Raw genomic sequence first — 18,729 nt, 5'->3', positions numbered from 1 at the left:
TCTCATTCGTAAGAACAGCCAAAAATTGTTATATAGTTTAAAGTCATCTAGTTTTAATTAAATATTACGCGAATATATTCCCAAATACCCACGACTATTGTATTGAGGATTTTGTTCGGTTTCAACTGCTTTTATAATTCTCATCATTATATTAACAGCTCGCGCAAAAATATAATTGTAATATTTTCAATATTATAACGTAATATCACATTGTGACGTTTATTATTAACATTACAAATAGTGAGATTCCATGTGTGTGATAGCGTGTCTAATAAAACTGTTAAATATTCATACATGAATGCATCAAGGAAAATATCACGTTTAATTACTCATCTCTATTGAAAAGCAAATTTATAAAAAGCAAATTTAACTGCTGTGTCAAAACGAATAAATATATCTTGAATAAAAGTTGATTCAGAATTGTTGATTCATAGAATTCGAAGATACATCCCTAACAGCACACATATCCGAAAGACGTTCAGAGGACATCCAGAGGACATCCCAACATCCTCTGGATGTCCCTTGAACGTCTTTCGGATATGTGTGCTGTTAGGGATAAGTTAAAAGAATAGATTTTATATTAAACATACGAGAGATATACCGGTATACATCTAATACTCTGAAAGCATCCATATAATTAGCACGAAAAAGAGAGAAAGAAAAAAATCTCTTTTTCGAATTTCCATTTCTCCCTTTCTTCAAGAATCCGATGACATTATTCTCATCTCTTTCAAATTATTATATTAAAAGCGAGGATATATAGACGCGAATAATTCTCGGAACGAGCAATGTCAAGAATTGCCAGGAATGCTACGCGATTTCAGGAACGTACTTTTTTCACGTATTTGCCATCTCGTATATTTTTCCCCTTCGAGAATTTAAACTGCGACGTTATTAGGGATGCATCCGACTCCTCTATCATCGCGGATACAATCGATAATTCGATACATTCCATCCTACATGGAAAGTACCGGTGTATAGTATGCCGATGTATAGTGCGAGATAAAGAGGAGAGAGAGAAAAAAAAAGGTCGCCGCGCACACTTTGCATAGTTCGGGCGTCATCAGCTTCATAAAAAAAAAAAAAAAAAAAACGCCGCGGTCTGATAACGGACACAAGTTTAAAGCCGCTGGTCGATTCCCACATGGATTTGAAACATCGGACGAGCATTATCAACGCAAAATATTTCGATCATTGGCGATGCTCCGATATTAACCTCCCGCTCCTCCTTAACTCCAGATCCTTCATCGCGATTGTCAGAGAGACTGATAGTGTCTCTAATAAAGTGCGGGTCGTAAGTCGTCTGTCGTTCGCATCCGCGCGACTCTCTCTCTATCTCTTTCTCGCTGAAATTTCTCCCGCGATTCCGCGTTGAATGCCACGCGACCGATCGATACTCGTGGACTCGGAGACAGGGAAGACGAAAGAGCGTGTTATCAGCGCGACAGGACGACGGATAAGGAGATCAAGAACGGGGGGATGCATCTCTCGTGCGATTAATTCTTACGATCATTCTCGATCGTTAAGCGATTCTTTTGGAGCAATTTTTACGTTCGGAGAGAGGAATTCTTCAATGTTTCTTCTCACGCCGGAGAAGCTGAGAAGACGTAAATGGCAGACTGTTTCTGCAGCCCCACGTGGATATTAATTCTTCTAAACGCGACATAAAACGAGGCCACTCTCGCGCGTTTACGGCAAAGACGAGGGATGAAAACAAAAGGGAGAAAATTGCAGTTTCAGCAAAGTTGGTCATTGGCATCTCCAATTGTATGTACATACAATAGTGAAGTATTACTTCCTAATTAATTGGATTACTTTGTAATTGGAAGTAATCGATAGTAAACGCGATACCCATTGAGTGTCTCATTGTCGGAACATTATCTCAAATTCTCTAATGATCGAAATATCTGCAAAATAATGTCAAATAATTAGAAATTTAATTCTAAAAAGTTTTTTATAACAGTGTTGAAAATTCTTAATGAGAACTGCACATGTCTTGCACTGATATGAGAATATTATAAGTAATACGATGACAATAAAGAAAACTATCAAATGATATATAATGACATATAATTCTAATAATGATACATTATTCTATTAATAATTTATAATATCACCATTTTTATAGAATTTCTTATAATTAACATTTTCAAATTTTTATCTTAGATTTAGTTTCAATCATGCGCCATGAGAAACATTCGAATGACACGAGAGTAAATTAGGAAAACGAAAATTTATCTACGCGATATCTTGTACGAGAGTTTCCCGGATTTCCAGAAAACTCAACTTGTGAATGTCAATTAATTACTTTCGTCTCACTTGACTCTCGCTGCGACGTATCTTCAATCATTTTCTTGATTCCTATTAATCGAAATTACATAGATAACGACGTAAGAGCTAAAAGCGTCACATATATAATATATATACCGTATCTCAATTATTAAATGATCAATATAGATAATGACAAGATATCAGATACGCGACGTGTCTCCCTCTAAAGTGTAATACCTAACGTTTCGATTAGACGTGATCGATATCAAGGATAATTCGAACACGCGACCCATTATTGACCCATTATTCCGCGACGTCAGAGATCACGAAGACAATAACAATCGTGATAATTGCAAAACCATCGTCTGTACATTATTATAATATTATTGAGGCACTTTTCAACGATGATGACCTCCGTCTCCACCCTTCTTGAAGCTCCACTTTTTTCCGTTCTCGTGCCCCTCCTTCTTGCCGTGCTTTTCATCGTGATCGTAATGATGATCGTGACCTTCGTCGATCTTATGGCCCTTATGCTCGTGATGATGACCGCCCTTCTCGTGCTTTCCCTCCTTGTTGTATTTCTGCTCGTGATCGATGACGTCATAATGACCCTTCTTTTCGTGACCACCCTTCTTCGATTCGTGCTCGTGATGATGCTCGCCGTGCTTCTCCACGCCGCCGTCGTCGTGGAATTCGTCGAAGAACTCGGTCTTCTTCTCGTATTCGTCCTGTATATAAAACATATCGTCATATATAATTTAAAAAAAAAATTTTTTTTATTAAAAATTGAATTTTTTTCTTCCCCCTTTGATTACCTTCTTGTGCACAGAATGTTCGCCATGCGTACTATGTCCTTTCTTGTGTTCACCCTTCTCGCCGAACTCTGCTTCCTTCTTACCATCTTCATCGCGATGATGCTCCTCGTGATACCCGCCTTCCTCTTCGTGCTTCTTTTCCTCGCCGTCTTTCTCATCGTACTCCTTGCTGGCGTGTTCTTTATCGTGATGCCCCTTTTCGGCCTTCTCGTACTCGTGCCAGACTTTGTGGCCCTGTAAACCGCAAAAGAATTTTATTATATATTATTTTATATTTTATTTTATTTTATATTATTTTATTTATTTTATTTTATATTTTAATTATTTATTTAATTATTATATTTATTATGTATTAAAATTGGCAAAATTAGATATAAATTAGACGACGCAGTAATTTACCTTGTGCCCCTTTTTCTCCTCGTGTCCGTGATGTTCATCTTCATGTTCTGCACCTTCGCCCTCCTCAAATTTGTGATTTCCTCCGTCCTTCTTCTCTTCGTGATGCTCCTCGTGTTTATGCGCGTGTTCCTGAGTCTCGCCGTGCTCGTGATCACGCACTCTCGCCTTTTCATTTTCACTGTCGCGTCCACGATGATGAGACAGAGCTTCATCACCTTCGACGTCCTGTCGAAGATGATGACGATATTCTTCGCGAACGTCCTTAGGATTAGTTTCGCCGTATTCCTCGCGTTTCTGCTCTTCGCGATGTGAATCTCTTCGGGGAGTAGCCTCACGATGACGATAGGATTTGGGTTTTTGCGTCGTGTTGTCGCCCTTTTTTTGTTCCTTCTCGTATCTTTCGCGTTGTCTGTGAACACGTTCGTCTTTAGAGCGTCGAGCAACCAGTTTGTCTTCAGCTATGCTCTCGTCTTCGGAATCTTCGTCCCGATCTTTCTTTTGATCGTAAAGTTCGCGATATTTTTCGTCGGGTTCGTAATACCAATATCGTGGACCATCAAAGTATTTATTGCCACTTACAAATTTGTGCTTAACTTTGTCTGTTTCATCATCGTGTTCATCGCGAAGATTCTTTTCTTTATCATATTTCTTACTATCATAACGCTGTTTATCGCGTTCCTCTTCTTCAGAATCATCTCTATCGTATTTATGTTTATTATATTGATAACGATGATTACGCTCGTCTTGATTTTTTTTAGTGTTGACATATTCGCCCTCTTGCGATTTATCGGCATCTTTTTCTTCTTCTTCTTCTTCATCTTCGTTATCTTTATGTCGAACGTTGTATTTTTCGCGTCTGTTATTATTTTTATCGCCTTTATTATATTCCTGATGTTTATCCTGGTAGCCATAATTGCGCTTTGGCTGTTGATAATCGGTTTTGTCTTCCTCTTTGCGATCTTCTTTTTCACGTTGTTCATTTGACGTCTTGTGACTCTTGTAAGATTTATTTATCGGAGCTTTATAATTTCTAAAATTGTTTTCATTATAGGCAGCCTCCGTGTTAGTTTCTTCGTCTACAGCACGAGATTCGTTTAAATCGACATTTTCTTCGTTTTTTTTATTGTCATTAAGTTCCTTTTCCTCTGTTCTTTGCGAAACTAGTAATCCAGGATCGTAATACGGCGCAAGTGCAGGTTTAACGGGAGCAATCGGCTGAATTTTTGGCAACGAGGGAGAAATAGGTTTCAAAGTTGCGTAAGAAGGGGTAGAAACATATTTCTCGAAATTTTGATAATTTTGCGTAACTGCTTTCGGGATATTAAATGCATTATTAGGTACATTAGCTGAGTACAGGCTTGCGAATTTATTGTATAACTCGAGTCCGGCATTCGAATTTAAATTTGATTGTTTGCCATCGGGAATATTATAGGTGGCATTAGGTAAAAATCCATTTCTGCGAACAGCTTGCGGATCTTTCTCTTGCTGAAGAGTATACGAGGTGGACGTTTGACTTGGAATATGAATGATCTTCGGGGAATTCGTCCTCGTAACAACGTCCTCCTCCACCGGATTCTCCGTAGTAGCATAATAATTCGATGAAGGTATCCTTCGTTGATTATTGACGGTGACCAGAGGACTTTTCGTGGTGCCGATTATATTTGTATAAGGTACACCGTAATTTGCAAATGTAGTTTTCTCATTCGCGGGACTCGCCTCGGTGTTAACGAAATCTCCTTCAGGTTTGAAGTGGTTCACGCGCTTTTTCGGGACGTAACGACGTGCCGAAGATGGATCGAAAAGAGTCTCCGTTGGGAGAATCAGCGGAAGAACACTTGTGGAAGAACGGGCGATCTGTTGGCGATTTAAACTTGCTGGTGAAGGACTCGGTTTTCTGTACGGTATCTCGATGACAGGTGAATCGGACGATCGCAATAGGGAGAATGGCCTCGGCATCCTGTCATACTTGGACAGTAACTGAACGGTATTTGTATAACTCGGATAGTTCAAATTGTTCAAGTTATTCACGTTGAAAACATCGTACGAGTTATTATTGTTCGATTGCGGAATAAACGAAGAGTCTTGAATATTCCACTTGCGTTCAGGCTTTTCCGTCGATTCGGAATAAACGTTTGATGATGATTCGATGGATGATAGTGATTTATTCGGCTTCGTCTTTACGTTGGAAACTTGAAAATATTTTCCAGGTGTGGTTGACTCGTCACTGTCAGCTGTTTCTTCATTAAATCTTGACTCCTCTAGCTCCGATGAGCCCCGAGGAATTGTAAGAGTGCGATTTAATTGCAAATTTTTAAGTAATTTTTTCGCCTTTTTGTCACTTAGAGTGGGCGATGTATACGAAGAGTCAACATCGGAACGTGATTTCTGCGCGTCGTCGTGATTCGCGGGACGAATCGTTGCTTCCGGGACGTAAATTCCTATCAGATTCTTCCTCGTCTGGGACAAATAAGGATTCAATGTCGCGTTAATGTTACTAGATGTCAAGTCGGGCGCCCTTCGCGAAATATTTCGCAGCACTTCGTCATAAGCCCTCTCAAGAACCGTCGTTGATCCCGTGACCTTGCCTTGTAGTACATCTGAAGAACAAATATATAGAAACTGATCGTCTCTCTCCGATGATATATGGAATGTCCTTATTTTTGCCTTTATCGAGAGAAAAAAAGTAATCTCGCTTTATTTACCGTGAGCGCCATTGATGATCTTTCTCTTCGTTTTTCTCGACGTGATCCTCTGCGGCTCGTATTTCGCGATCACGTGCTTCAGCCTCTCCAGGTCGTCCTCGTTCACGTCGACGTTCACAGATTGTGCCGTGTCCTGATCCGAATTTGACAACGTCTGCTTGGATAGAAGCGAGAGTATCCCGTCACCGATTTTTGAAGCATCTTCCGCCACTGCGTTTGCTATTACACGAGTGTCGTTTCCGCTTCCGGTAATAATCACTTCTTCCAGAATAATTTTCGGATCAACTTCGACACTCGTGTCATTGCGTCCGGCGACTACGTCGCCGATTCGTAATGTTAGCTGTAAATAACATATTGATATTACATATATAACGTCGACTTTGAATATTGTAAATAATACGTAATAATTTAATTCGCATTATGCATTATTTTGCGAGAGAGCATTAATCAAATTTTATTCATTTATAAAAATCTGATAATTTGTGCTGTATGATATGGCTTCTTTCATTATTTCATAATATTTATTCACGCGGTAAGAGTGATAATTATTCCCTCGTAAATGCAATAAAATTTATTGTTGCTAAATATGTCACGCATATTAATTAGATTGATGTCAATTCGGACAAGATCCCGTATAATATTTTATCAATATCGGACACTACACCACTATATTTCCCCCTCGTTCCAGCGCTTTAATTAAAAGTTGACATAAACACGCGCCACCCTTTGCTGCTGGCAGCCCTCACGTTTGCACATTTACTGCGGATTTATGTATTTATTTCGGAATATTCTCGTGGTAAAGCGTATACATATATTGTTACAGAATGACACAGTACACGCTACAATAATTAATTAAAATTAATTATCTTTATTCTTCCTCGTCCTTATATCATTGTTTTTATCAAGACGTCTTAAAAAAATCTTTATCGTAATATTACCAAGTGAATCGACAACAGTAGCACCGTGGCTACCGATTTCCGACAGGTTTTCATGATTCGTCGAGTTCGCGACAAAGACTGAAGAGCGATCTTGACGCGACCGGGCAATTATATCGAGATCGTTTCCTCTATCAAAAGAACCGCGAATGATATGGCAGTTTCACAGCTAGATTAGACACCTCGGAGTGTCGTAGGAACCGTCGACCCTGCGATTGATCCGTTCCTCGCGATTTCGGCTTCCTCCTTTCTCTGTTCGGTTGCACAAGATTGTCGTCGCTCGGCCGAAGCCGATCTGAAAGCACATCCCAGTCTTTCATTATTTAACGTCATTATTAACGTGCCTTGCGCAATTCGCCAATGCTTTTTGCGCAATCGAATACCGTAACACGCGGAAAATGTGTATCCACAGGTATGCAAAATATATATCCACGCTATCTTCGCGATATTCTCAGATGATTTTATTCTTGTACGATTTCTTACGCGCTATTTTTATATATTATATATCTCTCTCTGGGCGCGGTTGCTACACATTAGCATTTATATATGCAATATTTTACGCTTGCTTTAGTTGATTTGTCTAAAAAAAAAAAAAGAAAGCTTAATCCGCGCTCGCGTGGAACGCAGCTGTCGCAAATTATTTGCAATATTAATCAACGGAAATCAAACAGTCGCCACTGACAAATCCATGCGTCGCAACGTCATCGTGTAAATTTTACATTTCCGCATAGTCATAATGCGGACTCTTTATAATCCGGTCTCCCAGGTTAATAATACATCTTTGCACCCGGAACACGGCGTGCATCGCAGTAAAGTCACACACGATCTCCTGCGGTTTTAGTCGTCACGTAAATTATTACTTTAAAGAGAATTGTATGGGACAAATTACAATCCCGCGATAGCGGTGATTTAAAAAATGTACCACAAACCATTATTTCCGACCGACATAACAACGAAATTGATTTATCTTCTTTCATTCTTCTCTCTCCTCCTTTGCAATGCTCTGATAAATTTTAAAAAAATTTCTTGAATTACAATATATATATATATATCTATTTGTAATTATAATATATATGTTGTAATAAAAAATTTAATAGGCAAGTAAAAGCCAAAGATGTGTAGGCGAGAAAAATATTAGGACGAAGTCGCTGAATAAAAAAACGAAATTCCCGATTTAGCGACTTTGCCCCGATATTTTTCTCGCCTGCACTTCTTTGGCGGGACAAAGATGTTTATTAAAAATAAAATCTCGAATTAAAGATTTATTTAATTTCTTGGTACAGTAACAAGAAAATTAATTCGGTATGAACAAAAAAAATCAGTTCAACAAAGAAAATTAATTCTTATTTGAAATTGATTGCACTGACATTCGCGTATGGCTCTTAATTATCTGTACTGTAATACAGTTTCAGTAATTTTAGTAATTAATCTATCCCGCGCTTGTACTGCGAAATAGATAATTATTGAAACAGTAAAACTATCTACAAAGCGAAATATAGATATTACGTACATACGGCTACCCCTTACTTTCGACATAGCATGTATGATTTTCAATAAAAATAATTTAGAATCATATTTCTAAAACAATTTCATCACAACAGCTATGATCTTAAATGTGTCTACAGAAGAATTTCGTTCGGTTAAGTGAAATTAAGATTGATTGTGTCAGCCGAAGTGAAAAGAAATTTCATGGCTCGATTTTTCGCGTGATTATTACATCGATCTTTACGTGCATTCAAGCCTAAATAGGGCAATTTACGTTACTTGTATACAGCGTCAAAGACTCGTCAACCCCAGACTGTGTCTTAATTAAAAGACGTAATTGAAGAGAATTCGTTATGTAAACCGTTGCCTCGATATAAACGTTTCGAAATCTCAGTGAGTTTGATTTGAAAAAAGTAATGGCATTTTGAAATATTAGAATAATTATCGAAATAATTATAATTTCGAAAAATCTGATTTTTTATTTATAAATTGATATTGTCAATTATTAATCTATTACAGGATTATTAATCTTTTACAGATTATTAATCTTTTACAGATTTAATAAATTATTATTTTCTATTTACAGAGATTCTCTTTTTCATTGATGCATAATTTACTTTCTTTAACAAAAATTATGGACAAATAATTTTTACATTATTAAGCAATTAAAAATAAAAAAAGGAGAATTTTGGGGGGAATTAAATTGCAAATGGATAACGAAATTTTATTTCTCTTTTAATTTCAAATAAATTTTACTTTAACAAAGATTGAGAATTAATTACCAGGATATTTAATCCTGAAAATAGAAAATTTGCGACAATTGATGATATTTTCTTTCTCGATATTTTTGCTAAAGAAAAATTAATTTCTAATTAATCAAAGGAAATCTATGGCTGAAAGGTAATCCGTTAGATGTGAAGCGCTCTGTATAGAATCATATGAGTCGATGATACATTGGTACGTGACCAGAGAATCGCGCGATTATTTTTTCCCTTGGCTTGCCGAGTAACGGAGAGCAGAATTCATAGACCTACGTCAGCATGAAACGATTCCGACATTTTTTCCCACCCACAAGGAATCCTGCACGGACAAACATCGTCTTTAACAATCTTTGCGAGGCTCATCGTCCGGGCGATATTATCGCCTCGACGAACAAATACTGACTTCATTATACGCGACATTTCTTCACGTACGTTCTTATTAACATGCGACGTCGTAAAAATCAGGCGCAAAGAACTCGGAAAGATCTGCCGACGAATAAAACGCTATACTTCTGATGTCGCGAATCTGAAATCTTTCTTTGGCGATATAATAATAGAAATAACACACAAACGAGTTTATTTCCTTTTAATCTTTCTAGCCGCTTTTTTCTTTCTTTTTTTTTAGGCTGAAACATTCGTCATGTATGCAGAATTATTTTTAAAATTTTTATTTATTTTATTATTTATTTCAATTTTTTAGAGCTATAGACTTTGTATAATATATTTAATTAGAATTAGAATCCTTCTAACAGTCTACGAAATAAATAAATTTTTAGGAACAATATACATATGTATTATTGCACATGAGAAAACTTTTTTAAATAAATATGATATTTAAAACTTTACGTATATTATTTTCTTGTTGGTAATATTGTTTATCGTACAATCGTAGAATTGCGATTAACTTAAAGGGAATAATTGCACCAAGAGCTCTAGGTAAATTTGCGGAAGCGGTAAGGATAAGCACCAAACCAAATCACTGCGTGTGATACCACCAGATCGACTGCACACACAGTAATCGATTGCCAGAGTAAGTTTGATCATCGGGTAAATTCACCAGAAAATAGAGTCATCAAGCACAATCGCGCTTTGTGATCAATTCCCTCGGTAATGTACCAATCTTACAGCAGGATTATACGTTCTGGATACTCCATGTCAATATCGTTCGTATATTAATTACGGAAACACTACACATTATGTGAAGCAATAATGCATATTAAAAATGAATGTTTATAACGACAATAATTCGCGCGACAAAAATTAAGTTTTTATTGTATATCTTCATAATAATATAAATCTTTTTTAACACAGAAATAATTCTTTATAATGATTATATAATAATTTTATCTTATTATAAAGACTTGTATACAAAGCTATTATCATTTTTATAAATCGCTGAACATGTCACATAATTGCGACTCGGTTAATCATTCTTTTTAATTATTTTACTGATATATATTTATCTAATTAATTTATTGTCAATAATTTTATTATGTTAAATACTCTCCTTTGAATATCCATCTATTTTAATTAACGTTGAAGTTTCCACGCAAAACGTGATCTCAAAGTTCCTAGAAGGTTGTTTACCAAATAAATTAGAATTAAAATTTTTTTTCTAGAATACCTCCCAGCAATTTATTTAAATGCTATTTAATGCTTATGATAAGTATTATTGCAAATAATAGTGCAGTTCTTTCTTTAAAATAACATTACAATTGTGTATAAAGGTATATTAAAATAAAATAGAAATTAAAATAAAAAGCTTCGCGTCACTAAATAAGAAGAAGACTCGCAAGGTCGTCTCGATACCATACATCTGCCTCAGACTGTCAACAAGTTTCGTTTTGTGCACAATACTAATGCGCATTGAAGCGCAACCAATTTTACGCTTTTTTAAGATTTTCACTTTTCTCAACGATCACCGCGATAAAATATAATAAATGACAGCATGGCATTCGAAACTCACTCAACTATGTACACTCTCACAGTTAAATATATAATAACTTAAATAGATAAATTTATAATAATAATTTAAATAGATATTTATTGAAGATATATCCATTATTATACGTTTCACATATTATACGGTATATATTTAATATATTAAGTATCTTTATGCTGCTTAATTGTTTATCGGTATTTTTATCGATAAAAAATATAAAATATATATGCGTATGTGTATTAAATGAAATAAAACTTATTGATTATAATAATTATAAAATGCCTGCAGGCAAATTCGTATATTACTCGCTTGACGATAAGAATAAAATTATTATTATATATCATAGTTTTTGATAAGTTTGGTGCATCTGATATACGCCACTCAATATTATTGCAAACGTACCTTGATTTGACCACCAAATTCTTATTAAAATAAATATAAGCGAATTGCGTTTGACAATTATGTAAGGATGAATTTCGTCTCGTCTCTCGTCAATGATGATTCGATTTTGAAAATTTGTGCCCTGATGCGTGACCGCCTTTATGGCCGTGTTTCTCGTGATGTTCATGATGACTCTCGTGTCCCTCAGCCGATTTGTGACCTTTCTTCTCGTTGTGATGGTGACCTCCATCGTGTTTCTTCTCCTTATCGTGATGCCCCTGAAATCAAGAACAAAATCGCAATTTTAGAATAAATCGATTTAACAAATTTTTAGTAGTAAAGAAAAAAATAATTTCAATTATTTCAATTATAATTACTTCGTGGTGTCCTGCATGCAGATAGCCTTTCTTTTCATGGCCACCCTTCTTGCCCTCGTGTTCTTCATGCCAACCACCATGACTTTCATTTCCTCCGTCTTCGTGATATTCGTCATAAAAGTCATGTTTCTTCTCATACTCATCCTTGAAAAGCGATATAAATTAATCCAGAAAAATAAGAAAAAAATATTTCAGAGAAAATGTAATTCACAAATATTTATCATTGAAATAAATATAATTAGATGTTATTTCTTTCACAAAACAGCACATAATAAAATTAATAATTAATCGACATTGCAATAATATTTTATTATAATTAAATTAAATTTGTTTTCAACATTTTATTGTAAATTTGAATTTTATTAAATTCAAATTTACAATAAAATGTTGAAAACAAATTTAATTTAATTATAATAAAATATTATTGTAATGTCGATAGAAAATTTACCAACCATCTTGACAAAGTCAACGCAATTTCAGAAACGATCTATTAACATGTGCGTAACTTAAATTACAATGTGCAAGTGTCTTATATCATAAAAAAAAAAAATTTATTTTATTGAATGACAAGAAATGCATCACGTGATTCTTACCTTCTTGAAGACATTGTGTTCTCCTTTTGTACTGTATCCCTTCTGGTGTTTTCCCTTTTCTCCGAACTTCGCGTCCTTCTCACCCTCCTCGCCGTGATGTTTTTCACCATAATGACCAGCCTCTTCGTGTTTCTTTTCCTCTTCACCATTTTCCTCATCATACTCATGCTTGTGCTTCTTCTCATCGTGATGGCCCTTATCGCTTTTCTCAAACTCGTGGAAGGCCTTGTAACCCTTTCCCCCCCACCCCCGATCAAGATATATCTTTTATTGAAAAGTTATATGACAAAATGTTTTCTACATAAATAAAGCATTAAAGATTGCCATTAAAAATCCATCCAATAATAATGGAGTATTAAAGAAAAACGAGAGATATTTTTCTCACGAGAGATACACTGCTGCTAAACTATGCTGAAGTCTTCGTTTCTTGATATAAAGCGACATGACAGAACACGACATTATTAAAACGTCAATTTTCGACACAAAGAAATGAAATCCATCGCTCGTTTTCAGGACTGATAATAAGAGAAATTCGCAGAAACATAAAGCGGGTATCGGGGACATTCGATGCCGACACAAAGAAGCAAGATTCTTTAATAGTATAATATCGGGATATATATCAGGAGGCCTGTCTCGTTCCTCGGGAACGATGTTCGCACAAAAACGACCGTGTAATAAATATTTCCGAAGTAGCGCGGGGAGGGGGGGGGGGAAGAGAAAGGGAAACTCTTATATTATGGACGATAAAAAAAAAGAGAAGAAATTGTCGTCGACGTCGATGACAATGACCTGGTCGCCGGGAGAACGTCATACCTTGTCGCCTTTGTGACCGTGCGTGTCATGATGATCCTCTTCGTGTTCCGAGCCGGCACCTTCCTCGCCATGTATGCTGCCGCCTGTGTGTTCGAATAAAATATAAATAAAGTTATCAGCCTCGCACCAGTATCGATAAGGTTTAACGAGTCTCTTGATTTACATAAAAAAAGAAATCATTTACTTTGAGAGACACAATGTACTCCCCATTGACTCTCACTTCTTGTGATGATTCAAAGACAGCTGTTTATATTTGAAAATATTACTTTTCAATTTAGGGATGACATCAATATCAGAGATGAAATTAGCTGCTTTGCTCCTTTGATGGAAAAATGGAAATGTGCGTGGAAAGCTTGTCAATTATGCTTCGCATTAAATAATTACGAGAGAATTCTCCGCAATCTTTTATCTTTCTCAGTATATTGTAAATCAACTCACTCGTTGTTTTATTTTAAAAAGAGATTATATAAATTCCATAAATCACGCAAAAAATAACAATTATTTGAACTTTAGAATAGAAGGAAAATAAAAATAAATTTGACGCGCGGTGTAAGAAAAAAAAATTAGAGATTAAATGCAGCGCACGTATTATTTAAAACAATACAGTAGCATATGTTTAAAACAGTTCGAATATGCTTCTAATACTCTGGCACATATAAATTAGTACGATCGATTGCAAATCTGCATAATCCAGCGAAAGCTTCGTTCTCGCGCTTGAATTTCCACTCGTCAATGTCAAAAACGATTATCTCATCCTCATTTCCGTCGTATGAATTGAAAGAGAGTATGCAAATATATTGATTTATAAATGTTATTTGTATCTAACTTGATAGTTTATAAATAAATAGTTGCTTTATTTAATTATACACATAATAAAAGTCTCTCTAACGCGCATATAAGTATGAATCAATTTTAATTCTGAATTTGTCATAGCTATAAAAATCAATTGAATCGAAATGGTAAAAAATTCACGAGGTAATTAATTGTAAGAATATATGCAATTCTTAAAATTAATATAATAAAATTTGACATTTATTTTACAATTACTTTATATTAAATAATTTCACTAATTGATTTTTTATTATTTTCAATAAAAATTTTTTTTGTTTTTATAAATAAAGATTCCATACCTCCGTGATTCGTAGCCTCTGCATCTAGATCTAGATCTCTGGAGTAGCGAAAATTGATCGGTGCTTTGCGTTCCTTCTTAATCGCCGGCGAACCATTAAGAAGGGCCGCGAGAGTCAACAGCAACCACAGTATCCTCAAAACGCCAACGCGGGACGTCATTTCATTAACTTGCACGAGCGTGGAAACACAGGAAATGCGTCCGGAAACCAAAGGACAAGACGAGACACTGAAATGCGCTCACAACTGTGGCTTGGATTTATTGCGCGGATATTTCCTCTCGTCACTCCTTTTTCCTTGTTGTCGTCAGTCAACTGATCGTGTTTTTCTTGCCATTCATTGAAAGGACTTCCCTCTTCCGCAGGATGACAGTGCGGAAGTGCTAAGAAAGACGCGTCTTCTTACTTTGTCGTCACCACTTTCACCTGTCATGTTCGTTCTTTGCAACGCTATTTATATTAGCGACGTTATTTACGAATAAAAAGTAAAACTAGCAAGTGAGATATCTTCAATCATTAACGCTTCAACTCTTATTTTATAACGATACTCTTTAACTTGTAATCTATAACTAGCATAATTTTTATACTATTATACTTAATACTTATACTTAATATTATTTTATTAACTCGTTTATCTCTAAATATAACTTTTCTTTTGACGCAATTTTGACTTGTGTGATTTATGACAGCATATATTTAGATTAATATTTTTAATTAAAATTAAATGAGATAAAAATATGAGAAAAACTTTTTTTGTGCAAAAGTATTCGATGCACATAGATGAAATATTTCATATTTATCTCTTTCAATATACAAAAGTCATATCATATATTTAATGATTATCTCAGATAACTTCTACATTGTTTGAGGACTATTTTGTAATGTATCTCTCTCTCTATATATTTTTTCTCTATATTGTATATCTCTTTATATATATATTTTTTTCTCATTTTGTTTAATTATTCGGTTAATCTAATCGAATATAATTACGTGCGCGAAGCGAAGTTATATTATTCTTTGATCTTTGATAATAAAATCTCAAAAATTTTAACGCATGCATAAAAATTATTATTGCAATGCATGCATAAAAATATATTAATTAATTATGTAATTCATAAAAAGAAATTTGCTTTAAATTAATAATATTTATAATTATAATTTTAAAATTTATTAATTAGGAAAGTTGTTTTTTTTTTAATAAATAAACGAGTTTTTAATTGATTACAATTTATCAATGCTCGTGCATGCAACATATACATAATCCTGAGCTATGTAAACCTAGCATCCGACTTTTTAAAAATTTATTTTTTTAAACGGAAAATGATAGCATTTTGTTTGTAGTTGTTTGTAGTAATAATAATTTCGTTTGTAGTGTTATCAATTAATAAATAAAAAAAATTTTTTTAATGACTCGCACCCGACATTGAGATAGCGCAAATCCGCTTGCGCAGTCTTCTTTAGAATCGTTTGTAGTTATTTGTAGTGATTTTCCTTTCGTTTGTAGTTGAGCGGTTCAAAAGTTATAAACAATTGTTTATTCGTCCAAGAGGTAAATTTGTTAATTTTAAAGATATCGCAAATCCGCTTGCGCAGTCTTCTTTAAAATCGTTTGTAGTTGTTTGTAGTGATTTTCTTTTCGTTTGTATAGTTGAGCGGTTCAAATTTACCTCTTTGACGAATAAACAATTGTTTATAACTTTTGAACCGCTCAACTACAAACGAAAGGAAAATCACTACAAACAACTACAAACGATTCTAAAGAAGACTGCGCAAGCAGATTTGAAAAATCTCAAAAATTGACAAAGTTAGCTCTTGGACGAATAAACAATTGTTTATAACTTTTGAACCGCTCAACTACAAACGAAAGAAAAATCACTACAAACAACTACAAACGATTCTAAAGAAAACCGCGCAAGCAGATTTGCGATATCTCAATGTCGGGTGTGAGTCATTAAAAATATTTTTTTTATTTATTAATTGATAAAACTACAAACGAAATTATTGTTACTACAAACAACTACAAACAAAATGCTATCATTTTCCATTTAAAAAAATTAATTTTTTAAAAGTCGCGTGCTAGGTTCACATAGCTAAAGTGTCGTTTATATGTAATTATAGACTGTTGAATCTCGATTCATACTACTTCAAAAAGTCTGACTAATTTTAAACTGTACTATTAAACATTAAAATAGATTTTAATTTGTTAAAATCTGTTATTTTGCTCTTTAATAAATTCGTAGACTAATATATTACAGATAATTAATAGTTTCATAAAAAAATTAGCATTGTTTAATCTTGATTTATACTACTTGAAATAGACCAACTAGTTTTGAATTATACTACTAAAAACGAAAAATTTAAATATTTCTTAAAATCTTTCTATTTTTCTGTGTAATAAATTCATAAATTAGTATGTTACATAAAGTTTCGTTTATAATTATATACTGTTGAATCTCGATTCATACTACTTTAAAAAGTCTGATTAATTTTAAACTGTGCTACTGTACATAAAGTTCGATTTTTATTTCTTAAAATTTGTTATTTTGCTTTCTAATAGATTCTTAGACTAATATATTACACATAATTAATAGTTCCATTTAAAAAATAGCATTGTTTAATCTTGATTTATACTACTTGTGAAATAGACCAACTAATTTTGAATTATACTACTAAAAACGAAAAATTTATATAAGTTTATCAATATTAAACAGTGCTAATTTTTAAATGGAACTATTAATTATGTGTAATATATTAGTCAAAGAATTTACTAGAGAGCAAAATAACAGATTTTAAGAAATAAAAATCTAACTTTATGACCAGTAGTACAATTTCAAATTAGTCAGACTTTTTGAAGTAGTATGAATCGAGATTCAACAGTATATAATTATAAACAATACTATGTGACATACTAATTTATGAATTTATTACACAGGAAAAGAGGTTATAAAAAATAATCAAATTTTTCGTTCCTAGTGGTATAATTCAAAATTAGTCGGCCTATTTCAAGTAGTGTAAATCAAGATTAAACAGTGCTAATTTTTAAATGGAACTATTAATTATGTGTAATATATTAGTCTAAGAATTTATTAAAGAGCAAAATAACAGGTTTTAAGAAATTAAAATGTATTTTTATGTTTAGTAGTACAGTATAAAATTAGTCAGACTTTTTGAAGTAGTATGAATCGAGATTCAACAGTCTATAATTATAAACGACATTTTAGCTATGTGAACCTAGCACCCGACTTTTAAAAAATTAATTTTTTTAAATGAAAAATGATAGCATTTTGTTTGTAGTTGTTTGTAGTAACAATAATTTTGTTTGTAGATTTATTAATTAATAAATAAAAAATTTTTTTAAATGACTCGCACCCGACATTGAGATATCGCAAATTCGCTTGCGCAGTCTTCTTTAGAATTGTTTGTAGTTGTTTGTAGTGATTTTTCTTTCGTTTGTAGTTGAGCGGTTCAAATATTATAAACAATTGTTTATTCGTCCAAGAGATAAATTTGTTAATTTTAAAGATATCGCAAATCCGCTTGCGCAGTCTTCTTTAAAATCGTTTGTAGTTGTTTGTAGTGATTTTCTTTTCGTTTGTATAGTTGAGCGGTTCAAATTTACCTCTTTGACGAATAAACAATTGTTTATAACTTTTGAACCGCTCAACTACAAACGAAAGGAAAATCATTACAAACAACTACAAACGATTCTAAAGAAGACTGCGTAAGCGGATTTGAAAAATCTTAAAAATTGACAAAGTTAGCTCTTGGACGAATAAACAATTGTTTATAACTTTTGAACCACTCAGCTACAAACGATTCTATAGAAGACTGCACAAGCGGATTTTCGATATCTCAATGTCGGGTGCGAGTCATTAAAAAAATGTTTTTTATTTATTTATTGATAAAACTACAAACGAAATTATTGTTACTACAAACAACTACAAACGAAATGCTATCATTTTCCATTAAAAAAAATAAATTTTTAAAAAGTCGGGTGCTAAGTTCACATAGCTATAATCTTGTCATGTTTTAGCGCGCGCAATAATTCCTAAATAAGCGAAGCGCTTCACGTGTGAGAACTAATACTTACATATTAGATTAGCCTCCGAATATACATTTTGTAATCTA

General features: G+C 33.8%; 2 protein-coding genes across 2 annotated transcripts; both read right to left on the bottom strand.

Moving 5' to 3' along the window:
* Positions 1-2,514: 2,514 nt before the first annotated feature.
* Positions 2,515-7,179, bottom strand: LOC145939494 (uncharacterized). Its single transcript, XM_083043824.1, has 5 exons — positions 7,126-7,179; positions 6,188-6,527; positions 3,486-6,082; positions 3,087-3,320; positions 2,515-2,999 (listed from the first exon to the last, which is right to left on the bottom strand). Exons 1-5 carry the CDS (start codon positions 7,177-7,179, stop codon positions 2,670-2,672), a joined length of 3,555 nt encoding a protein of 1,184 aa, XP_082899950.1. The 3' UTR covers positions 2,515-2,669.
* A 4,518-nt stretch (positions 7,180-11,697) lies between these two features.
* Positions 11,698-14,764, bottom strand: LOC145939495 (uncharacterized). Its single transcript, XM_083043825.1, has 5 exons — positions 14,605-14,764; positions 13,475-13,557; positions 12,662-12,895; positions 12,069-12,212; positions 11,698-11,969 (listed from the first exon to the last, which is right to left on the bottom strand). The coding sequence occupies exons 1-5, from the start codon at positions 14,762-14,764 to the stop codon at positions 11,802-11,804; spliced, it is 789 nt and encodes a 262-aa protein (XP_082899951.1). The 3' UTR covers positions 11,698-11,801.
* Between the last annotated feature and the right edge of the window lie 3,965 nt (positions 14,765-18,729).

Source organism: Prenolepis imparis, unplaced genomic scaffold (genome assembly GCF_030444845.1).
Source record: "Prenolepis imparis isolate NDT839.2.m4 unplaced genomic scaffold, iyPreImpa1.0 SCAF_8, whole genome shotgun sequence".
NCBI lineage: Eukaryota > Metazoa > Arthropoda > Insecta > Hymenoptera > Formicidae > Prenolepis > Prenolepis imparis.
The sequence above is the reverse complement of the archived record's forward strand: the minus strand, read 5'-3'. Positions and strand labels throughout refer to the sequence as shown.

What these genes read in the sequence shown, in the direction of transcription:
- LOC145939494 (XM_083043824.1), bottom strand. Translation starts at nt 7,179, where the DNA reads ATGAAAACCTGTCGGAAATCGGTAGCCACGGTGCTACTGTTGTCGATT. An exon ending in TACTGTTGTCGATTCACTTG is followed by an intron (nt 6,528 to 7,125) that starts GTAATATTACGA and finishes TGTTATTTACAG; the next exon opens with CTAACATTACGAATCGGCGA. An exon ending in AACATTCTGTGCACAAGAAG is followed by an intron (nt 3,000 to 3,086) that starts GTAATCAAAGGG and finishes TTTTATATACAG; the next exon opens with GACGAATACGAGAAGAAGAC.
- LOC145939495 (XM_083043825.1), bottom strand. Translation starts at nt 14,764, where the DNA reads ATGACGTCCCGCGTTGGCGTTTTGAGGATACTGTGGTTGCTGTTGACT. An exon ending in ACGGTCACAAAGGCGACAAG is followed by an intron (nt 12,896 to 13,474) that starts GTATGACGTTCT and finishes TGGGGGGGAAAG; the next exon opens with GGTTACAAGGCCTTCCACGA. An exon ending in AACACAATGTCTTCAAGAAG is followed by an intron (nt 12,213 to 12,661) that starts GTAAGAATCACG and finishes TCGCTTTTCAAG; the next exon opens with GATGAGTATGAGAAGAAACA.